This window comes from Melospiza melodia, chromosome 5 (genome assembly GCF_035770615.1).
Source record: "Melospiza melodia melodia isolate bMelMel2 chromosome 5, bMelMel2.pri, whole genome shotgun sequence".
In the NCBI taxonomy this organism is placed as follows: Eukaryota; Metazoa; Chordata; class Aves; order Passeriformes; family Passerellidae; genus Melospiza; species Melospiza melodia.
The window spans coordinates 16,321,887-16,341,190 of NC_086198.1; the positions used below are offsets into that span (position 1 = coordinate 16,321,887).

The 19,304-nt window shown below is 39.1% G+C and overlaps 1 protein-coding gene across 1 annotated transcript in view; it reads left to right on the forward strand.

Moving 5' to 3' along the window:
• The window catches only part of BANK1 (B cell scaffold protein with ankyrin repeats 1), a 134,836-nt gene that overhangs the window by 13,920 nt on the left and 101,612 nt on the right, over nt 1–19,304 (forward strand). The window contains exons 2-3 of the mRNA XM_063157994.1: nt 5,868–6,266; nt 13,754–13,819. Coding sequence (XP_063014064.1) covers nt 5,868–6,266; nt 13,754–13,819 — 465 coding nt within the window. The remainder of the gene's footprint in view (nt 1–5,867; nt 6,267–13,753; nt 13,820–19,304) is intronic.

A 19,304-nucleotide genomic window follows, 5' to 3' on the forward strand; every position in this document is an offset into this window, starting at 1 on the left:
CTTCTTGAGATTACTCAGATTTTCAAAACTTCTCTTCTAAAGAGGGGAGTCTGGGTTATTTTATGCTTCCTGATATTTCTCATGCTCCTTTTTTTTTTTTCATTGTGTCATGACCCTCATGACTACATCCATAGTTTCATCCTACGGGGTGATGTAGGTGAGTGCAGTCAACTTGTAAAATCTTGAATAGCTCTATCCTGGCACTGCTTGCCTGGAAAAAAAATGCTGCTTCTTTTTGTGCGAGTTCTTATCATGAAAAGATGCTCATGATAATCTTTGAGAGTGTAGTCTGCTATTCACAAAAGAATTAAAGATGCAATGGATGTCATTCCATATCACTTATGTTGTCCAGATTTTTCATCAATATATTATGAGTGAGCAAGAGCTTCAGTGTCTTTCCACTTCTCCTTTGAGATATTTAACTGCTGTACTTATTTTAACAGATTTTTGCTGATGGATAGTAGTTCATTGCATACTGACAGAGTTCATACATTTCTTTCCTTTTAAGAGTGATATTGTTAAAAAATCAAACAACTTTCCATTCCCCAAGTGATGACGTCTGTGACAGGAAGAAATAAAAGGGACAAACTTTATGCTTTGTCTAGCAGTTTATCCTGTCCTTTCTCAACCTAAGGGTGGAGAGCAACTTGAGCGGGTGTTTTCTTCACACAGGTATCAAAGGCTGATGGGATTGAGGTGAGGATTGTAAACAGATTTGCATTATGTTTTTGTTGGGGCTGACTGTGGCAGGCTTGATATGTGGTTATAGGAGTTCATGGCCAGCTGAGTGAATAGCAGGGAATTCCATTGTTTGGTTCCAGTACCTAACTGGCAAAGGCTCTGGACAACCCTGAGAAATATGGTGATCCATCTTTCCATTAAAACTTGGATAAAAGCTGATGTTCAAACCTGACATTTTTTCATCAAAATGTCTTAAGGTAGTGGGACTGTAGAGCCAATTTTTATATCCTATCCTAATTATAATCAGCCTTATTTAAATCAAACAAACTCTGTTAGTGCTGAATTATGGAAACAACTGTAGTAAAATTCAGGTCAAAGATATCTAGAAGTAAAGCATTTCACCTACAAACCTTTACAAACTCCTGCAAACCTAAAAGGCCTTTAAAAAGATAGGGAATGAATTGACACCTGTGCAGTGTCATTCTCAAAGATGAGCATTAACAAGTGCTTCTTGATTATTTCTAAACACACAGAAATGATCTTTTACAGACTGCAAGATTCATAAACTGAGATATCTATTAAAGAGCAGCTACTAGACCCCAATTTTCCATTTGTTTCTTTTGCCTTCCTGGTGTGTTTGGTGCATTGCAGAGTCCTTGAGGTTTACTTTAACTCTCTAATATATTTGTGCTTTCTTCACTTGACTATATCTTATAATTCTTGCCATAAAAGACATGTTCTTTTGCCCTATATACACAAGTTATTGATTCCTTCTTGGTCACAGAAATCTCACCGTATCTAGCAGGTTTTCTCAAAGAGCCCTTCAGAAGACATGAAGGTGCTTTCTTGGGCAACCATGCACCGGTAACTAGAGAAGAGTTTTGCTTGTCAGAAGAACCCCTTTCAGGTTATGGATGACTGCAAAAATTCTCTTACTGTTTCTCATTACTGCTAATAATAAGTTTTATTTCTACTTTTGAGTCAGTTTGCAAGTAGGAGCAGATGAAGCACAACTTAATTTTGTCAGGATATGGTAGTTTCTATTACATTAACTTTCAAGGGAACAAAATTATTCTCTACTTAGATTATATTTCAAGTGCAGTAAATTCAAAGAATTATTCATTAAGCGATGAAAATAATGAAGGGGGAAAACTGTGGCTGAAAAGTTGAGCATTGTTACTGTATATTCAGTAGTGGGGAGTGTTGCAGTAAAGCCAAACTTGATTGGTTTTTTGTTTCAGGAAAAATAATGCTGTTCCAAAGGCAGAGTTTTGGTGGGCTTTAATTTTCAAGTAAGGTACCTGCATATGCATCTGAGTAGAATCTATGAAGGTGAAAACAGTATCAGAGGAAAAAGCTACTAGTACATATAGTGGATTTTTGATAGGGGACATTGTAGCTATTTGTAGGGTCGACTTTGACTCTGCATTTCTATTCAGGCAAGCATTTCAAAATATAATATTTCACCTTTTAATACAATTTGGGGCGAATAAGATGCAAGCCTTACATTCCTGCTTAATAATGAAGTTAACTCTTAATACTGAAGGGAGATCGATGTTGGAAAAAAAATTTGCAAGCTTATAATTCAAACCATACCCACGTTTGGTTTCCCAGAGGTGACTTAATAGCACTTGCTGCTTGCTTCAATAAACATTGCACCAAACTGCAGTATGAAAAACCTTGCTCAACAGCATGGCTCTTCCCTCTGTATATAGATAGAAAAGACAAATTAAATAGGGGGAGCATATTGCATTAGAGCTTTATGAGATGTGTGCTGCAGAGCTTTTATTCTATCACGTGTGGTGTTAGATATATTTCACTCTCCCTTTCTTATACAAATAAAGCTTTCTTTCTCATATATAAAAATCAATATAGTTGAGAAGAAATGCAGTTGAACCTTCAATAAACATCATAAAACCCCTTTCTCATTCCTGCTTAGGCAAGATCAAAGCTGCAGACTGCAGATATTCCATATGGAAGTGGAATTAGTTTGTCTGCTTTTATCCTTTCGATGCATGTTTTCTCTCTTTCATCTTTAGAGTTTTTTGAGTACCTTTTTCAAGCCTTGTACTTTCCATTTGCACAGGGATGAATGAATGTGAATGAAATTCATTGTTTATGAGCTCATGTGCATACCCAAGGTTATTTTTTTTCTTCTCATGCACTGTATGAAGGATCCCCTACCTTGTATGCAGTTCTGGTTTTCTCAGTATTTTGAGAAGGTGGAAGGATTCACAAAAGTGCAGGACAAAAAATAGGGAGAGTTCTACAATGTCCCAGTTGTGGTGGGAAGAGTATTAATCCTAGTTTACAAACTGTAACAAAGGCAAGGCTAAGAGTTACTTCATGGGAATCTGAAGACCTTAGGGGATGGATTTCTGAGAGCAGAAGAAGAGATGCTCTTTTAGGATTGCAGAAATATGAAATTATATTACGGCTGGAAGTTAGAACCAAGTAAATTCAAAGTTTAAAGAATGAATTCTTAAATTTTCCTTATGGTGTAAGTATTGTCTTTATATCCACATTTTTAAGGAACTGCTACAATGCTTTTAGTTAATAGGGACTGTATGTAAATAGAAGGTATTGGAATAAGATTCCGATATTACCAGGTAGATTGTACCTGGGCTGGTCTGACCCTTGCTGCTGGGCCAAAGGCGACAACTGTGGTGTTTCACCTCAGACACTTTTGGCTGGCTGGGTGTTGCAGCTGGGCACTGAAACAAACCCAGGCTTGTAGAAACTCAGTTTACCTCAGGTGGAAGGGCTTCAGGCTAGGGGAGGAGGAAAAGGAGACAGATTCTGTCGGAGGGTTTATATCCAGAGTTTTATTCCATGGTCACAGACATCTGAATCTTGGTAACCGCTCCAACAGAATACTGAGCACGTGGTCCTGGCTCATTTTAAGCCCAGGGACAGGTGAGGCACCAACCAGGTGGGAGGAGCAGGGTCTCAGGGGACGAGGGACACCTAGACAGGCCAATGACCCCAGGCCTGAAGGGCATCCTTTGAACTTGACCAACCACACAATGGCCTTGCTGGAATGTTAAAACTGATTGACAGCCCAGCAGGGGGCGAGGGGGAAGGGGAAAGAGGTGTTTCCACACCTGGGAAGGGACTAAGATGTCTAAAACAGGAAATTGCAACACACTGCAACAAGAAGGTATTTGCTTGTTTCATTTTCTGTGATATGAAACTGTGTGGTCAGACTGGAAGAGCTTTACAGCACTGTTAATACAGTTTCTTCTTTTGAAAGTGTGCAGCAATTCATAGCTTTTTGTTTCTACTTCGTGCATGTCTGAGTATTATGGAAGGTCAGATGAGATTCTGAAAACAACATTGTGGCAAGTAATTTTTTTTTTTTTTATACCAGCATCATAAACCAAACTATTTTGCTCTGAGTTAAGTGAGAAATACCCTGCTTCTTTTCCTTATTATTAATATTCATAATTTCATCAGAAAGAGGTATTTTTTCAGATTGTTTTTACTGTGGGAAATCCAGTATTCATCTGTCAAAATACATTTTAACAAATATTACCCTGTTTTAGTGTGCTGGTAAGAGTTGGTTAACTTGAAATATCACCTGCTACAATGTTGAGCATGACCCTTTATGGTTTCCTGTGACAGAAAACTTTATGGAAGGGTGAGCTTTCACAAATCTTAAAAAGATGGCAACAGTCCTTCAAGGAGTTTGTAGACATACAATGAACTCAAGAGACTAAATTATAGAATCCCTTCTCTACAAGTTTCAATCAGCTTTTGCTAAGTAAGCTTTGTTTCAAGTATCTCCAGAGGAAAGAATGGATGAACAAATTGTCAAAATAATAATAGAAATAATTTATTCTAAAAGAAAAGGAGGACAAATAATTTAAGCATTAATCCTGGACTGGAGATATTAGTTCAGTTTATCCTTTTATAAGTGGGCTGATGTGGGAACCTTGACAAGTTTTTTATTTTCCTTAGCTACATCTGTACTGTTCTTCCAACAGTGCATCCCACTGCCCACATTCTTTGTGTGCCCCAGAAACATTTTAGCTCTGTGTACCCTCTGTTTCCATATCTCCTGATCCTCACAGTGCAGCAGCTTAGGCACTCAAAGGAGCTGTGGTGCACTGCAGGCAAGTGTCAGTCAGGCTGCCTGACCCACAGGCAGACACTCTGAGGCACAGTGAAGCAAAGTGCAGAAGCTGTATCTATTCCTCAGCCTCAAATTGTTGCTCCATGGGGCTGCGATTGTCAACTACACTGGGGCTATTAAGCTCCCCTGGCTTAGTGTATATTATTATTGTGTTACTCATCAAATCACAGTTTTTGATGATTTCACACGACCATCAAATGACTGAGGCTGGATGGGACATTTGGGAGCTCTCCTGTACACCTAGAGCCAGGACCATATCCAGGCACCTTTTGAGTAGCTCCAAGGAGACAGATTGCACACCCTCTCCAGGCAGCCTGTGCCAGTTCTCACACGAAGAAAAGCCATTTCCTGATGCTTAGAGCAGCCTCCTGCAGCCTCCTGTGTTTCAGCTTGTGCCTGTTGCCTCTGTCTCAAACTGTCACCCTAGTAACTCTGCGGAAGGGTATTAGTTACCATGTTTTACATCTTAAAGGGAAAGAACTGAAAAAATACAGTTCTAGATTTATTTTTGTCAGGTCTCAAGTAATTTTTGTAGAATAAGGACAGTAAAGAAAGATCATGAGTTTCCATCCTGACACCATGCTGACAAAATATCCTAAACATACCAATGAATTTTCTAATTAAGTTGGATCATGTTCATGTGTTCAAATACCTATTTTTTTACTTCTGTCATTAAAAGCTGTGTTCCATTTTTAATACTACTGTCTATTTGTCAAGGCTTTAGGAGGGAGCAGAATATGTCAATGTGCTCTGCTCCCTATACTGCAGTTTCAATACTTATTCTGAAATATTAGTTATTCTAAACATAATATCCTGAGTTATTTTTCCTGTATTTCTGTGGGCAATCCTTCTGCCTTGGCCTTAGAAATAAGGAGATGTTGTAATTTCAAGGTGATGAGCTGATTTCTGCTAAAGATAATTTCTTCAGCACCTTAAGGTTTTATGGAGGGGGGGGGAGGATGGGGACGATGACAGTCCATCTGTCTTCTGATTGTTTATAATGTGTTTAAACCTCATTTGAAAATATTTTTTAATGTTTTTTTCTCTTTAGAAAATACAAAGGATATCCTCGTGATATATGAGCAAGAAGCAGGAGAGTGGGCTCTGTATTTAAAATCTCTTTTTGGACTCATAGTGGACAAAGAAGGAATCTTACTCTATGATCTAGAAAATTCATCTTTCAAGCACCAAGAGCTACTCTGTTTACTGTCTTATAAATGTAAACTCCTGATACTCTCATGTGGACTTCTTAACTGCCTGAATCAAAGGAGAAGTTATTTTCTGGAACAAGTTCTAAAACCTCTGGATAATGTGGTAATTCTGCTTTGTGGAGTGGAGAATTCAGAGATTCTTTATGAGATACTGACCTTAGCTGGTGGCAGCAAAGAGATTTCTACTGATCAGAAGCCTGAGGAATACATTTCTGTTGTTAAAGAAATTCTTCAACCAGGTAATATACTACTACTTGTTTGTAATCCTTAGGTGTCTTACCTCCTCTCAGCTCTTGCTATTTAGCAAAGATTTTGTCTGCCAAGCAGAATGTTGTGCTTCTTTTGCATGCAAGGTGCTATTTTATTGGCATGGGAGCTTGTGCTTGACAGACATCCTGCAGCTCAGGTTTTTTCTCAGAGCTTAACCTAGTTCTGGATGTCCATGAACAACCAAGAATATTCTTTTGAGCACTGGGGTAGAGAGACCCCAGCTGACTGAATGACCTAGCTGGATGTCCCTGCTGCCTTGTGCTTAAGTAGGTGAGGTTAAGTATGCTATAGGGCTTTGAAACTGTCCCGAATGTCTGCACACAGTCCCCCTGTATGAGATGGGTGTTTTCAAAAATACATTTTAGACTCCTTCTCCCCAACAATCTTCAACATTGAATAACCTTTTCCTCAGTACATATCTCATACTTGACAATTTGGGCTCACTTGGTTGTCTGTTTTGGTTTCAGAAGGCAGTGTTTGCAATTTCTGTCTGCGTCCTATATGTAGCTTCAGACTGAAGCTTTTTGGCCATTTTTTAATGGGATGAAAACTGTGGGTCTGTACTCTGTGTGTATGTGTATATATAAGAAGTAACTGTGCTCAGATATTATCAGTTGACACATGCACAGGAAATTGCAAACCTTTCTGCAGCAATAAAGAGCTTCCTAGAAGACACAGGAGAGTTCTTTGGTTAGGTCAATGCATTCACAAGAATGCTTATTACCTGTGCCCTTGGGACTTAAGTGTAATGCCAGATGTTTAGTAGGTGTTCAGATGATCACTTTGACAGTGACCAAAATCTGTGACTTCAGAGATTAGGAGAAAGCTGAATTAATGAATGGTTGTTGAAGGCCTCAGTCTCAGTGTGTACATCTTTACTGGGGATGCATGGACTGTGGCTGGGATCAGACCAGTTCAGTGGACTGAGCTAGATCCAGGACTGGAGGTGGTGGTGATGCCTGGTGCTTCAGAGCTAAGCCACCCTCCACTCTCTTAGCTTAGAATTGCTCTGGCCCTGGTTTTTCTGTGCACTCGTGTACCCTGGCCATCAGCCAGGCCAGCTTAGATCAATGCTTGATGGGAGACCTCTGCTCTGCTCTCTGTTGCACAGTGAAAGTGTTCCAAGTAAGAGATTTGCTTTCATCTGAGTGATTTAAGCTCTGAGGAAAGAAGATGCCCATGGTGTGTCATTATTTACCTTTGCTTAAAGGTAATGGTGTCTGTGTATAGGATACTCTTTTGTAGAATCCTGTTAAGCTCTTAGCCTTTGTGATACCTGTGACAGGGATTTGACAGATTGCATATCTGGGAAAAAAGATTTTTTCCCTTTTATTTAAAATTATTTGCTGAGGGGTTGTTGAGTATATACAAGGATTATTTTTCCCTTGGAGCACTCTTTTTTTTGCCTTTCATTGGGACCAGAAACACAAGATTTCCCATTTCTCTTCATGTGGATCATTGTCTTCAATCCCTTTTGTTTTCAGTGCTCATCCCCAGGCCCTTATATTCTTGACCCTTTTAGAGATAGTAATGAAAACACTTTTGTGTATATTCTTTGTGGTTTTCAGATCCTTTTTTTCCCACTAAATTCTTCATTACTCTTAACTTATTCTCCCAAGCATTTGTAGCTTCTTGTCTCCTCAGTATTGACAAGAGCTATTGCTCTGAAAGTTTGCTCTGAAAGACATTGAGCCTGAGAACTCAATAATGTGCTTTAATTACAATGGCCATACCACATGCCTTGCACTGCAACTAAATCCTGTTAATCCCTTAGGACAGTGGGACATCATGATCCTAGGACTAATGGATGCCAGGGTTGAGGAGTGGCCTCTAGGCAGCTAGAACAGCTGAAGGTGGGTGCTAAATCAGGTTGTTATCTCACAGTTTGACACTCTCCTGGAGAGCATAGTAGTCACCAGCATTCCACTACAGATTTCCGTACTTGGGAAAGCTCATGGGCAAGATAAGCTCTTAGCTGTCTCTTCTCTCCTAGGTGCTCTTCTCTTTGCACTCTCCCTAGAAGTGCAAAATAAGTCTCATTTTATATGCCCCCACAATTATTTCACCTGCCAGATGGCGCTGGTTTCATCTTCTTGGAGCAGACAGGGCTTTGTCTGTTAAAACTTCCTTCTGGCTCTGAAGTAGTATATGTGCCAAATATACTAGGCAAAAATCAAAACTATTTAAAATGTTGAGGAAAACTAAATGGAACAGAAGATACAGGGGGTTTTGTACTCAGCAGAGAGCTTGTTTGTAATGTGGTTCAAATACAAAATCTGAATGGTTTGTCATTCCTGTTTGAACATCTTGGAAGAGTAAAGGGAGAGTTAAGATATGGAGAGTGACCTTTCTGACATATATTTCCAGGATGCTGACAGACTTTATTATATTCGTCTTCTGCATGAAGAGGATCACAAATATTTTTATTGTTGTCAAATGGTTCTTTTGACAGGATTTGTTTCACTGTTTGAAAATGCCACATTCAGATTGACTTGGTTTTGAATTTTGTAGATCCTGTAACTATTGCCATAAAAAGATAAACCCCAGAGAGGGAGAACACTCAGAAGTTTGATTTTTCTATGTTAGCATCTAAGATGGTCCAGTGAGACTCTAGAATTGACTTTTCTTTATCAGCTTTTCCCAATATTGTTGAAAGTAGAATTAGGCAATATATTTTGCTTGTGTCTGTCTTTTCCTTCTCCTGTGTCTTTCTGGTACTTGTCCTTGGTCTGCTGAACTGTGTACCCTTTTTTAGATTAAATTGACATATTTTCAGTGTATTAATTCAGTATCCTGGTGTACTAAACGTAGTTGGGGTTTTTGTTTAATCCTGAGCGACTTCAAATTCAGGCAAGCAAGTGTTTATCTAAAGGATCTATTGATAGATATTTACATCTATAGGTAGTTAACTTAAATCCTTAAATGTCCTCAATTTCTCCTGAAGTTGTCATCAATAATAATGATGCAAAAAGAGAACAGGTCTTATCTAAAACAAATAATTCTCTGTGACACTGTTTCCAAAATGCATTGACACTTTTATTAAACTTTTGGTGAGGCTTCTTGGTACAGCTCAGGGGTCATAAGTATCCATTATTCTGCTTGTGGTTTTATTAGGTGTTGTTTTTAAAGTTCCACAAAAGCAGCTCTTGTCACTTCCACTTACAGATTTTTCCCCTATCAGTGGTATCCCTTTTTTCTTTTAATGCCAAAATATGGACAAGAATTTACTTCTACAAAATTTGATAGTTGAGAACAGCACATCAAATCTCTATGTATCCATTCATTAGTTGCTATTTTATTAAAAAGTGAGCGGTACATAAAGTAATATAACCCAACTAGAAAATGATACCCAGAGTCTTTGACAGCCCAGGAAAGATTCTCAGAACAAATTTGGAACTTTTACCTGAGGTGGCAATATGCCACTAATTTCTGATTGTTTAGCTAAAAGATATTCCATGTATCTGCAAGCAATTTTAATGACCAAGAAGAGTAATGTTAATAAAACTACTTTTGCAACTAGCAGTATGGTAAATGTGGACAAATGAGATACTAGCATAGGGGGCTTTTCTCTCACAAGTAAATGTGGGAAAAGCAGGCTGAGAGTTAAAATAGGGCTTAACTCATGCAGCTATTCAGACCACTTCAGGTACTGAGGGGCTAATTTCCATTGTGCAGACCAAAGAAAAGAGGAAGAAAAAGTCATATTTTTATCATAACTTTTATGGTATCTGTTTCCTGTTTCATTTCTAGTGCAGTGGCATCAATTTTATTGTGATTTGATGTAACATTGAATACTGAAGTAATGTTTCACATTTAGACTCCACTGCTTTGCTTGTTCTCCTGTAAAATCCTCTTCACATTGGTACTCAAATACAAGTAATACAAGTAATGAATGCCAATGGGTTTCCTTAGGCTATGAGTAAGATTTGTGCTCATTTGTGATGACCTAAACACCTGATTCAAGTGGGAACTTTACCATTGGCTTCAGTGGGAAAGTGCTTCACCTAAATTTTGATGCTGACTTGGAGTCTATGAGAAAATTAAGCTAAAGTGCTTAAGCTAAAAAACCCTGAAGTTGAACAAGAAAATGACTAGAATTTTTGGTCTTGTTTGTTTGTGAATACTAAATGCTCTGTGTGTGTGTGACCTAAGTCTTGGTTGTGAAGATTTCTCTCCTGAACACACAAGACTGAATAAATAGAGAAAAGTTGGTGGGTGGTTCTGGCCTTGTTCACTGCCAGGAGAGGTTTCAATAAATGTGACCACATGGTTGTGCTTCTATTTACTCCTTCCCCAATGTATTTACGTTCAGACAGTGCATACCACTGTTGGAGTTTTAAGGTAGTGATGTCGTCTGCTTATTGTAGACCACCTCAAATGCCAATTACATTTTTTTAATTAAAATGAAAGTAGTCTGTGTGACTGTATCATAAGCACAAGAGCACAAGGGACATTTGTTAGTTGGTGTGTGCTGCAGTATAGCTCTCATTTCCATTTTGCCCTGACAATGAGTCTTTGAACTGCTCTGCAGGGATTGCTAAGATTACCAGAGTATTACATCTTCCTGAGATGCTTTGCTTCTCCATTCCACTCAGGAGGGATGCCAGTGCAGTGATGGGGGTTGGTAATGACTGCCAACAAAAAAACTGGTTTGTGTCACCAACTTCCTTCATCTGACATGAAATCCTGGCTATTTCAAAGCAGAAGACAAACTCAAGTGATTGTCTGGAGGCGGCAACCCTGGATAAGCTGTTGAGACTGTCATCCCCTGTCACTTAAACTGTTTGACTTCTTTCCTCTTTCTTCTCTTTTTTTCTGCAAAATTCTGAGAAGACTTTACTTGTTAGGGTTTGTTTGTTAGATTACAACATGAGCTGCTAAGAAACCTATGTAGCTAGTCATGGTACCCTTGGTTTCTGAAGTATGTGTCATGTATGTGATGGTTTTTCCTGTTATTTTTGCCAATAATTGGATGAAAAGTTATGATGCCCAGAAAAGTGAGTGCACTGACATCCTGAAGTTTTTTAGCGTGTCTTTTTAGGTTTTTTAAACATTTTTAGCAGCATTTAGGACACTCATTAAAATTTAACTTAATAATAGAAGTCAGATGACTAGAACATAAGCATTATTGCAACAGCATGTACTAAACATACTGCAATTTTCCTTGTTTATTTAGTTTGTAAATTTAAAAAAAAATTAATTAATGACTTTATCATTTTTAGTCTGCTCTTTCAAGGTTTGAAATGGACATCAACCAAATTTGTATTTTTTATGGCCCAGTTATCAGTCAGTATTTAATTACAGTTGTGAGACTGTTTCTCAAGCTGACAAATAATTTAAGACTCCCTACAAGTGTGTTTGCACGTAATGCTGTAAAATGGCTGTGTGAATCTGTAGACTTATATGTCCTTCATGTAATGTATCATTTAGTCTGACTGAGTCTTGCACTGTGCTTACCAGTCACAATTGCTGAAAAGTTGTCATTGGAAGGCATCTGGAGAAGACCTCTGAAAAGGTACTCCTTGTATATTTTTTTGCACACAACTGTTGTTATAGCAAAATCGGTACTTGTAATTTCACAATAATGTTGCTTGTGTTAGATTAGTGCCATCTTCTTGGAAATGGGATAAAATAAGGGGTCCAAACTAAAATTGTCACTTATCCCTGAAAAAAATGCAGTATGACACCTATTTAAGTTTATAGTAGAAAAACAGAAACAGATTTTACTCTTGGGAGGGTCTCTGTGTACTTACTTAAAAGGCTGTGAGTCCAGAACTTGGTCCTGAAAAAGGTTAATACAGTATCTTATGGGGCACAGACTGAGAGAGTTGGGCCTTGAGAAGAGACAACTGAGAAGGGCCTCCTTGATGTTTATCAGTACCTGAAGGGAGAGTGCCAAGGGGGATAGAGGCAGGCTTAGTGATGCCAAGCAATAGGATGAGAAAGAATGAGCGGAAACTGATGTTCCACCTAAATGTGAGAAAGAACAACTTCTCTACATGGGTGACTGAACACTGGAACAGATTGCCAGAGAAGTTGAGGAGTCTCCCTCACTGGAGATGTTCAAGAGCTGTCTGGATGCAATTCTTTGCTATGTGTATCTGGATGACCCTGCTTGAGCAGGCAGGTTTGGACCAGGTGAGCCACAATGGTCCCTTCCAACCTGACCCTTCCAGTGATTCTGTGCTGGATGCTGTCTGACCACTTTTGTCATGGCATTGATGCACCCTTAGCACATTTGCTGCTGACACCAAGTTGTGTGGTGCAGTTGATGTACTGGAGGGGAAGGGATGCCATTTGGAGGACCTTGACAGGACCTTTTTGTGGGCTTGAAGTGAGCCCACACAAACCTTTTGAAGGCCAGCAAGGCCAAGTGCAAGGTCTTGCATGTGTCAGGGCAATCCCAGCCACAAACACAGTCTGGGTGAGAAATGGGTTGAATGCAGCCTGGAGGGCTTACAGGTGTTGGTTGATGAGATCAATATGTGCACTCACAGCCCAGAAAGCCAGCTGCATCCTGGGCTGCATCCAAAGCAGCATGGGCAGCAGGGTGAGGGAGGGGATTCTGCTCCGGTGAGACCCCATCTGCAGTGCTGCATCAGCTCTGGATTGAACACATATGACCAATGTGGACCTGCTTGAGCAAGTCCAGAGGAGGCCATGAAGATGCTCAGAGTACTGGAGCACCTCTCCTGCAGGCATGCTAGGAGAGCTGGGGCTGCTCAGTCCAGAGCATAGAAGGTTCTGGGGATAGGACAAGGGGGAATGGCTTTGAACTGGAGGAGGGTAGGCTTAAGCTTGATGTTAGGAAGAAGTTCCTTACAATGTGAATGGTGAGGCACTGGAATGGATTGCTCAGAGAACCTGTGGATGCACCATCCCTGGAAGTGTTTGAGGCCAGATAGGATGAGGTTTGTGCAATCTGATCTCTTGGAAGGTGTTGCTGCCCATGGCTAAGGAGCTGGAGCTAAACGTTCTTGCGGGGCCTCTCCAACCCAAACCACTCTGTGATTGTGGTACTGTCTATAACCAGATCTATTGTTCTATCAAACGGAGCACTGCCTTGTCTTTCGAACTGCAATGTCTGTATCCATTTAATGCACATGATTCTATTTTTATCTTATACCCAACTCCTCTCGCATTGTTTGCTATATTAACTTCTAGGGAAATGTCTTCCTCAAGAACACTTTTCTCACCAGCTCTGGTAAATTGAAAAAGAAAAATCAGTCAAAGGGATATTTTTACTGAAAAAGCATAAACACAGATCTCTCTAGAAAAAGAAATGTAAGAATAAATCCAGGGGCTATTTCCTCTGTACTAGCCCTTGGATTTGTTCTAAGATTTCTTTTTCTATCTGCAGAATAATAGCTTTATCTTACATTTAAAATACATATAGATTTTAATTTTAAAAAAAATTGGAAATCAGTGTGATGATATCTATCTTCCTTTTTCCTAGATAAACCATGGGATGAAAATCTTGGAGATTCTGTGTCTTACATCTATGAAGCAGTTCTTGCAGATGGTGAGTTGAATTCTCCTTGCCTTTCAGAGTATAAAGCCAGTACTTTTCAGAAAATTAAATTTGTTCTCTTACATCTTGTTAGACATGAAAGGCAATCATCCCTACCACAGTATACAGTTGTGTAAAGGAACGTGCCTTGTTCTCAGACATCCACCCCCACATCAATACCCACACAATCTTGTCGATTGTGGAAAGGGGAGGAGATACAACAGGGTTGGGTTTTTTTACTGTGATTTCAGTGTAGAAAAAAAGACATGGAGAGCTTTCCTTTTTCCTGGCATGAGGAGTTTTGCTTGTAAGAAAGAGTTGATTTAAAATTTAATTTATGTCAGTCCTACTCACATCACATTTGCAGCATCATTCACCAGGGGCTGGGAGAAGATCTGCATCACAGCTTCAGCCTCTGTTGACATTTGCCATTTTAGTTTACTTGTAGCTGTGAAAATTTATAAAGAGTTTTAGTAGGGATTACAGATTAATGAAAGCAAGTTAAGATTTTGCCAAAGAGCTATATAGCATGTTTCCTGTCCTCAGTTCTTACTTGGAGAGTTTTATTTCTGGGTTGACACTGATGCAAAGCAATTGGCTTAATAGCACCAGCATGCTTACCAATGCAAAGGGACAAGTAAGTTATTCTAGAATTCCTGGCATAGCAGTTCTGTGCTGCTGGACTCTGAGGTTAGTGGCTCTCTTTCCTATTCAACCCCCTTCCATATTCTGATAAGGGTCTCTTTGTGAGTCTCTTGGCATTTTGGGTGTAATGGTGTGATCTCAAGCAGAAAGCTGCAGTAAAGGTGTGCTGGTTTATCCCTTGAGACCTATTGCCAAGGTTTCTGTGGAGGTCTCTTTTGGCTTTGGATTGAATGTGCCATGGGTCAGTGCACTCAAGTGTCTTGGTATGAAGAGGGCTTTCTGGCTCATCACCCAAGTGTGAAATATGTTGACCCCACCATTCCTCTCATTCATCACTGTTATGTTAAAAAAAAATGAAACAGTAAAATAGGGAATAGTTAGAGAAAACAGAATCCCAGGAAAAGAAAGGACTGAGGAGATGAGTTCTCTGAGCTACTTCTGTTTTCTTATGGCTGCTTGAAGAGCAGCTTTAAGTCCAAGTTTGCTGTCAACTGAATGGTTGATATTGAAATAAAGTGATTTGGGCACTTTCCAGCAAAGAAAGTTGTGCATTAAAAGCAAAAGCTTCACTTGAAGTCTTTGCAGAAGTTGCCTGAACAGTGGATCTCAGCTTTTGGCAGTCATCCTGAAAGCACTGATTGTCTGCAGCCTTTGCTGGTTAATGATGTCTAGTTATTGCTAAGAGGACCAAAGGGATGGTCCATTGTTGTGATAAGTGAAAGAGACAGAAATGAGGGATTCCCAGTAATAGCATCCTGTATGTGAGGTTATGGCTGACTCCCAGACAAGTATAAGAAATGCATGGCAACATTCCTTCTGTAGGGATGCAACAGGGAACAGTTACCTGATACCACTGCAGAGCTTTGGAGGGAAAAGTAGCCCAAGAAGTGGAACGATTGGAATTTATGACATTCAGTGCATCAGTCAAAGCCAAGAAAGATAAGATGGTAGCTGCAAATTAGCCAGTGTTTGTGCCTTCCAGAATGTAGGGTAAACAGACAGGGTTTGACTTTGGAAGAATTGTGAAATGTTTCCAGGGACTGTCTCTTCTCTATGCTTCTGCCTAATAACAAAGTGTATGCGGTGCTAAATGGAATGAAACACACAAAACAGAAGTGTGAGCAGAAATTATAAGCCAAGAAAGGTTTTTTGCCAGAACCTTATAAATTCCCAAAAGAATGGTGCTTTGAGTGAGATCTGAAGTGGATAGTGGCTTGCTGAAAGCTGAAGTTTGTTTTGTAGATACAAGCATCATACAAAAGAAAGGATAACCTGAAAGAAGGTGGAATTTTAGCTTGAACTGGAATGAAAGCTGGACGGAAGTATAAATCTAAATGAGGGATCTGAAGCAACAGGGATGGAAAGAACAGTGAGTAGATGACAGGACATATTAAAAACAAGATCACAAAAAAAATACTCCTATATTCATTAAAATCAAGATAGACAGGGAATGAGCAAGGCACTAACAATCAGTAAGAAGTGATTGACTAAAGTGAATTGTGCAAGGCTTTGAGGAACAAGGTCAGACAGTACATTGGAAAATGGAAAAACAATATGATCACTGAAATCCTTTGGGGAAATATGAGCTACAAGCAGATGTGAAAACAATTTGATTTGCTGCTGAGTGAGGGAAAAGATCCAGTTGTGGAATACTAATGACCATAATGTGAATATACGAGGACTCAGTCCTGTCAGTGATAACAGAATAAATCAGCTCTTCAGCCACTCACAAATATTTTTTTGTTTTCTTTATTTTTGGTTTCTGTATAAGAAAAGAGCACTTGTTATAATTACTACAGAGATGTATTCTGAGACTATCCCTTGTGGTTCCTCAGGAAATTTTCTGTTCCCCAAAGAATCATTATTTATCATTTGTACTAAGGTAGAAAAATGAAGCAATTGTACTAGGATCTGGGTGTACAGCCTTGTCACCACAACATAAAATATGAATGCATTATTGTGGAACTACAAAATAGAGCTAAACTCAGATTTAGCTACCCATTAGGTGATGCTCATCTTCTGAAAAGACTCCTCCCCTTCTGTGAAACAGCTTTCTTTTTTAACATTTACCACTATAAAGCTTTTATCCTAGCACTAATTAACTGTAGCAATTAGAGATGGGCAAGTGAAACACAAAAGGTAATTTTAAAGGGTGATAGCTGTCTGCCTATTAATTTTAACAGCAGACATGTTTTGGTCCTGCTCAGAGGTCTCATCAAGGTAAGATGTATGTGCATACATTTGTGTCTGTATCCTTTACCAAACTAAGCTGACAAGAGGCCAGCATTTTTTAACAAAACAAATGGCATCCCCTCTGCAGATAAAGAGCTCTAAGAGTACCTCTGCTATGCTATTCTTCTACTATAATGCTATCTAAAATCCTATTTTAATAAAATGTGTCTGTTCTGTTGGATTAAAGGACATTGTCTTAAAAAATGAAGATCTCAGATTACCTACCAATTCATAGCTCTAACAAAAGGGAAATAATCAGGAGTTAGAAAACAAGCATGGTTTTCAAATGTCTAAAAATATCACTCTTGTGTTCCCAGGAAAGTGGTGTACCTTTTAGTCCACTTTAAGGGTCAATAGCTATTTCAAACTAAAGATGAGAGTAAATTTCCAAGCAGCCTTTCCTCAGTGAGTCAGTCCTGCTGACAACTCTTTTTTTTTTCCCTTCTTTAGTACCAAACATGTCTGGAGTGAGTCTTTCTGCTGACAGCAGCTGTGGCAGCATGGCACAGGAGACATGTGGTCTCTTAGACAAATCCCATGTAATTTAGAGCTGTACAGATCAAGAACAGTATCATAAATTTAATCCAGACATTGATAAGAGCCCTGTGCAGGTATTGAAGCTCTGCTGTCATTCTGACACTAAGACACCCTCTTTGGTAAATTACCTGCTGCAGTCCAAGCTAGCTTCTGTTACCAGATTGATTTAAGGGATGCTGTAACATGGAGTATATTGTTTTGTGTCAGTATACATTCTGATATTATTAATGACGTGTCTGAGCAGGGTGAAGGCTGAGAATGCCTTCTACCAGTGCCTCTCCCTCCAGCCTCTCCCACTGCAGTTGTGAAAGGACTTTAGTTATGTTAAACTTCATTACTTTCCATCCACGTTCTTTTTTGATGATTTTAAAGCATAGTCTTCATAAAGAGAATAGCTTCAAACATGGCCAAAAGAAAGTTTGACTAATCAGTCCTTGAGAGTGATACCTGTAAAAACTTAAACCCCTTTTCAGGTTGAATGTTGTGCCTCCCTGAAGTATGTTTTGGTTCTCAGACCCTCCTCTTTGTACACAACAAATCCTTTTATATGTGTGTATTTCTAAAGGTAGCAGTGTGCCACTTCTGTGTCCAAGCACAGAGTGCAGTTTGAGCCAGTTATGGAAGAATTTAATTGGAGTTTAGAGGTAAAGTTGGCAGCTGCAGCTGACTCCTTTGCACTAGTAAGTAATTTGCAGGAGGATTTTATCAGACTAACTAGTTTTGGAGGTTTTACAACCCTGGATGCCTCTGCTATCAGTCCTTTTGTCTTCAGTGGTACTTTAAGTCAGTAGCAGGAGGATAGCCTGTCTCAGTTGCAGCAGCACATCTCATTTTGGGCAATGTTTAGTGCTGTATAATCCTTCACTGAAACAGAGGTGAGAGGTGTGTGTGCTGATAGCACAGAGAAATGGAACAAAAGCACCCAAGTGTTCTTACTGTGGTAGAACTCTAGTAATTCTGAAGTGGATGGAAAGACTCTATAACAAATCCTTAGGCTTCAATAACTGAACTTCTGGTACACATAGAGGGACAGACTTCAGTTTATTTCTCCGTGGAGAAGTATGCAGACCCCAGAAACTGGAAATTAAAGGCTTGAGCTCCATCAACAGCTCTGCTCAGCAGCCAAATGACGTCAGGCAGGTAGTTATTTCCAAACTGATCAGTATGCCTAATAGAAACTTTTTGGGACAGTCTTGCTATGTGTCAAACTCATCAGAGTAGTCATGTTCCTAGTGCTGCTGGTGAAGCTGAAAGTCATGGATTTCATTGCAGAAAAAATAATAGAAGGAATTGATATGCAGTAAAAGAAAAAATCAGACCCAAGGAGCATCTAAATATATCCATCCTAGCTAAAGCACTGACAAAATCAAACATGTCTTCCAAATCACAGGCCAGTTAGAACCAGTTCATTGTTATAACTTTATATTGCTTCTGAATACAGAGTCGCAATCATATGAAAGTATATATGAAAAGAAATGTCTACATTTTCATGCAAGTTATTTCTTAAAGATTATTGATCAACTTATGCTAAATTTCCTTTTGCAGTTTGGGGAGTTATTTGAAGGCAGAATCTTTTGTTTTTACTATCAGATCCCAAAAGGCTACGCATAATAAGACTTTCATATTCTGTTTAGATGCATTCATGATGACTCCATTAGGCTACAGTTCTATCAGAGTGATAAATTGTTGTGTACAAAAACATACCTGATGATAAAATATTAGATGAACATGTACCTCCAAAGCAAATCAGTCTTTGCCTGCATGTGTATAGTAACTCAGATGTGGGGGTTTTCAGGGAGAGAAATAGATGTTAATGAAAACTACAGCACCATTGGTTGCTAAGATGACATAAACACCAACTTTATATATAATGTTCAGAAAAGGAAAAACTGTTCTTGATAGCTTTTAAAGGAGCTGTCAGTTTGATACTTATTTGCAAGAAAAGTTGTACACCATAGATGCAGTAATAGAAATATTTTGCAGATGTGGGCAAAATAGGCCAACTTACAGAAAGCTACTGTTTTTGACAGAAGAACTCAACCATGCAGGAGAAACTGGGGCTGAGAATGCATTTGAGTAAAAC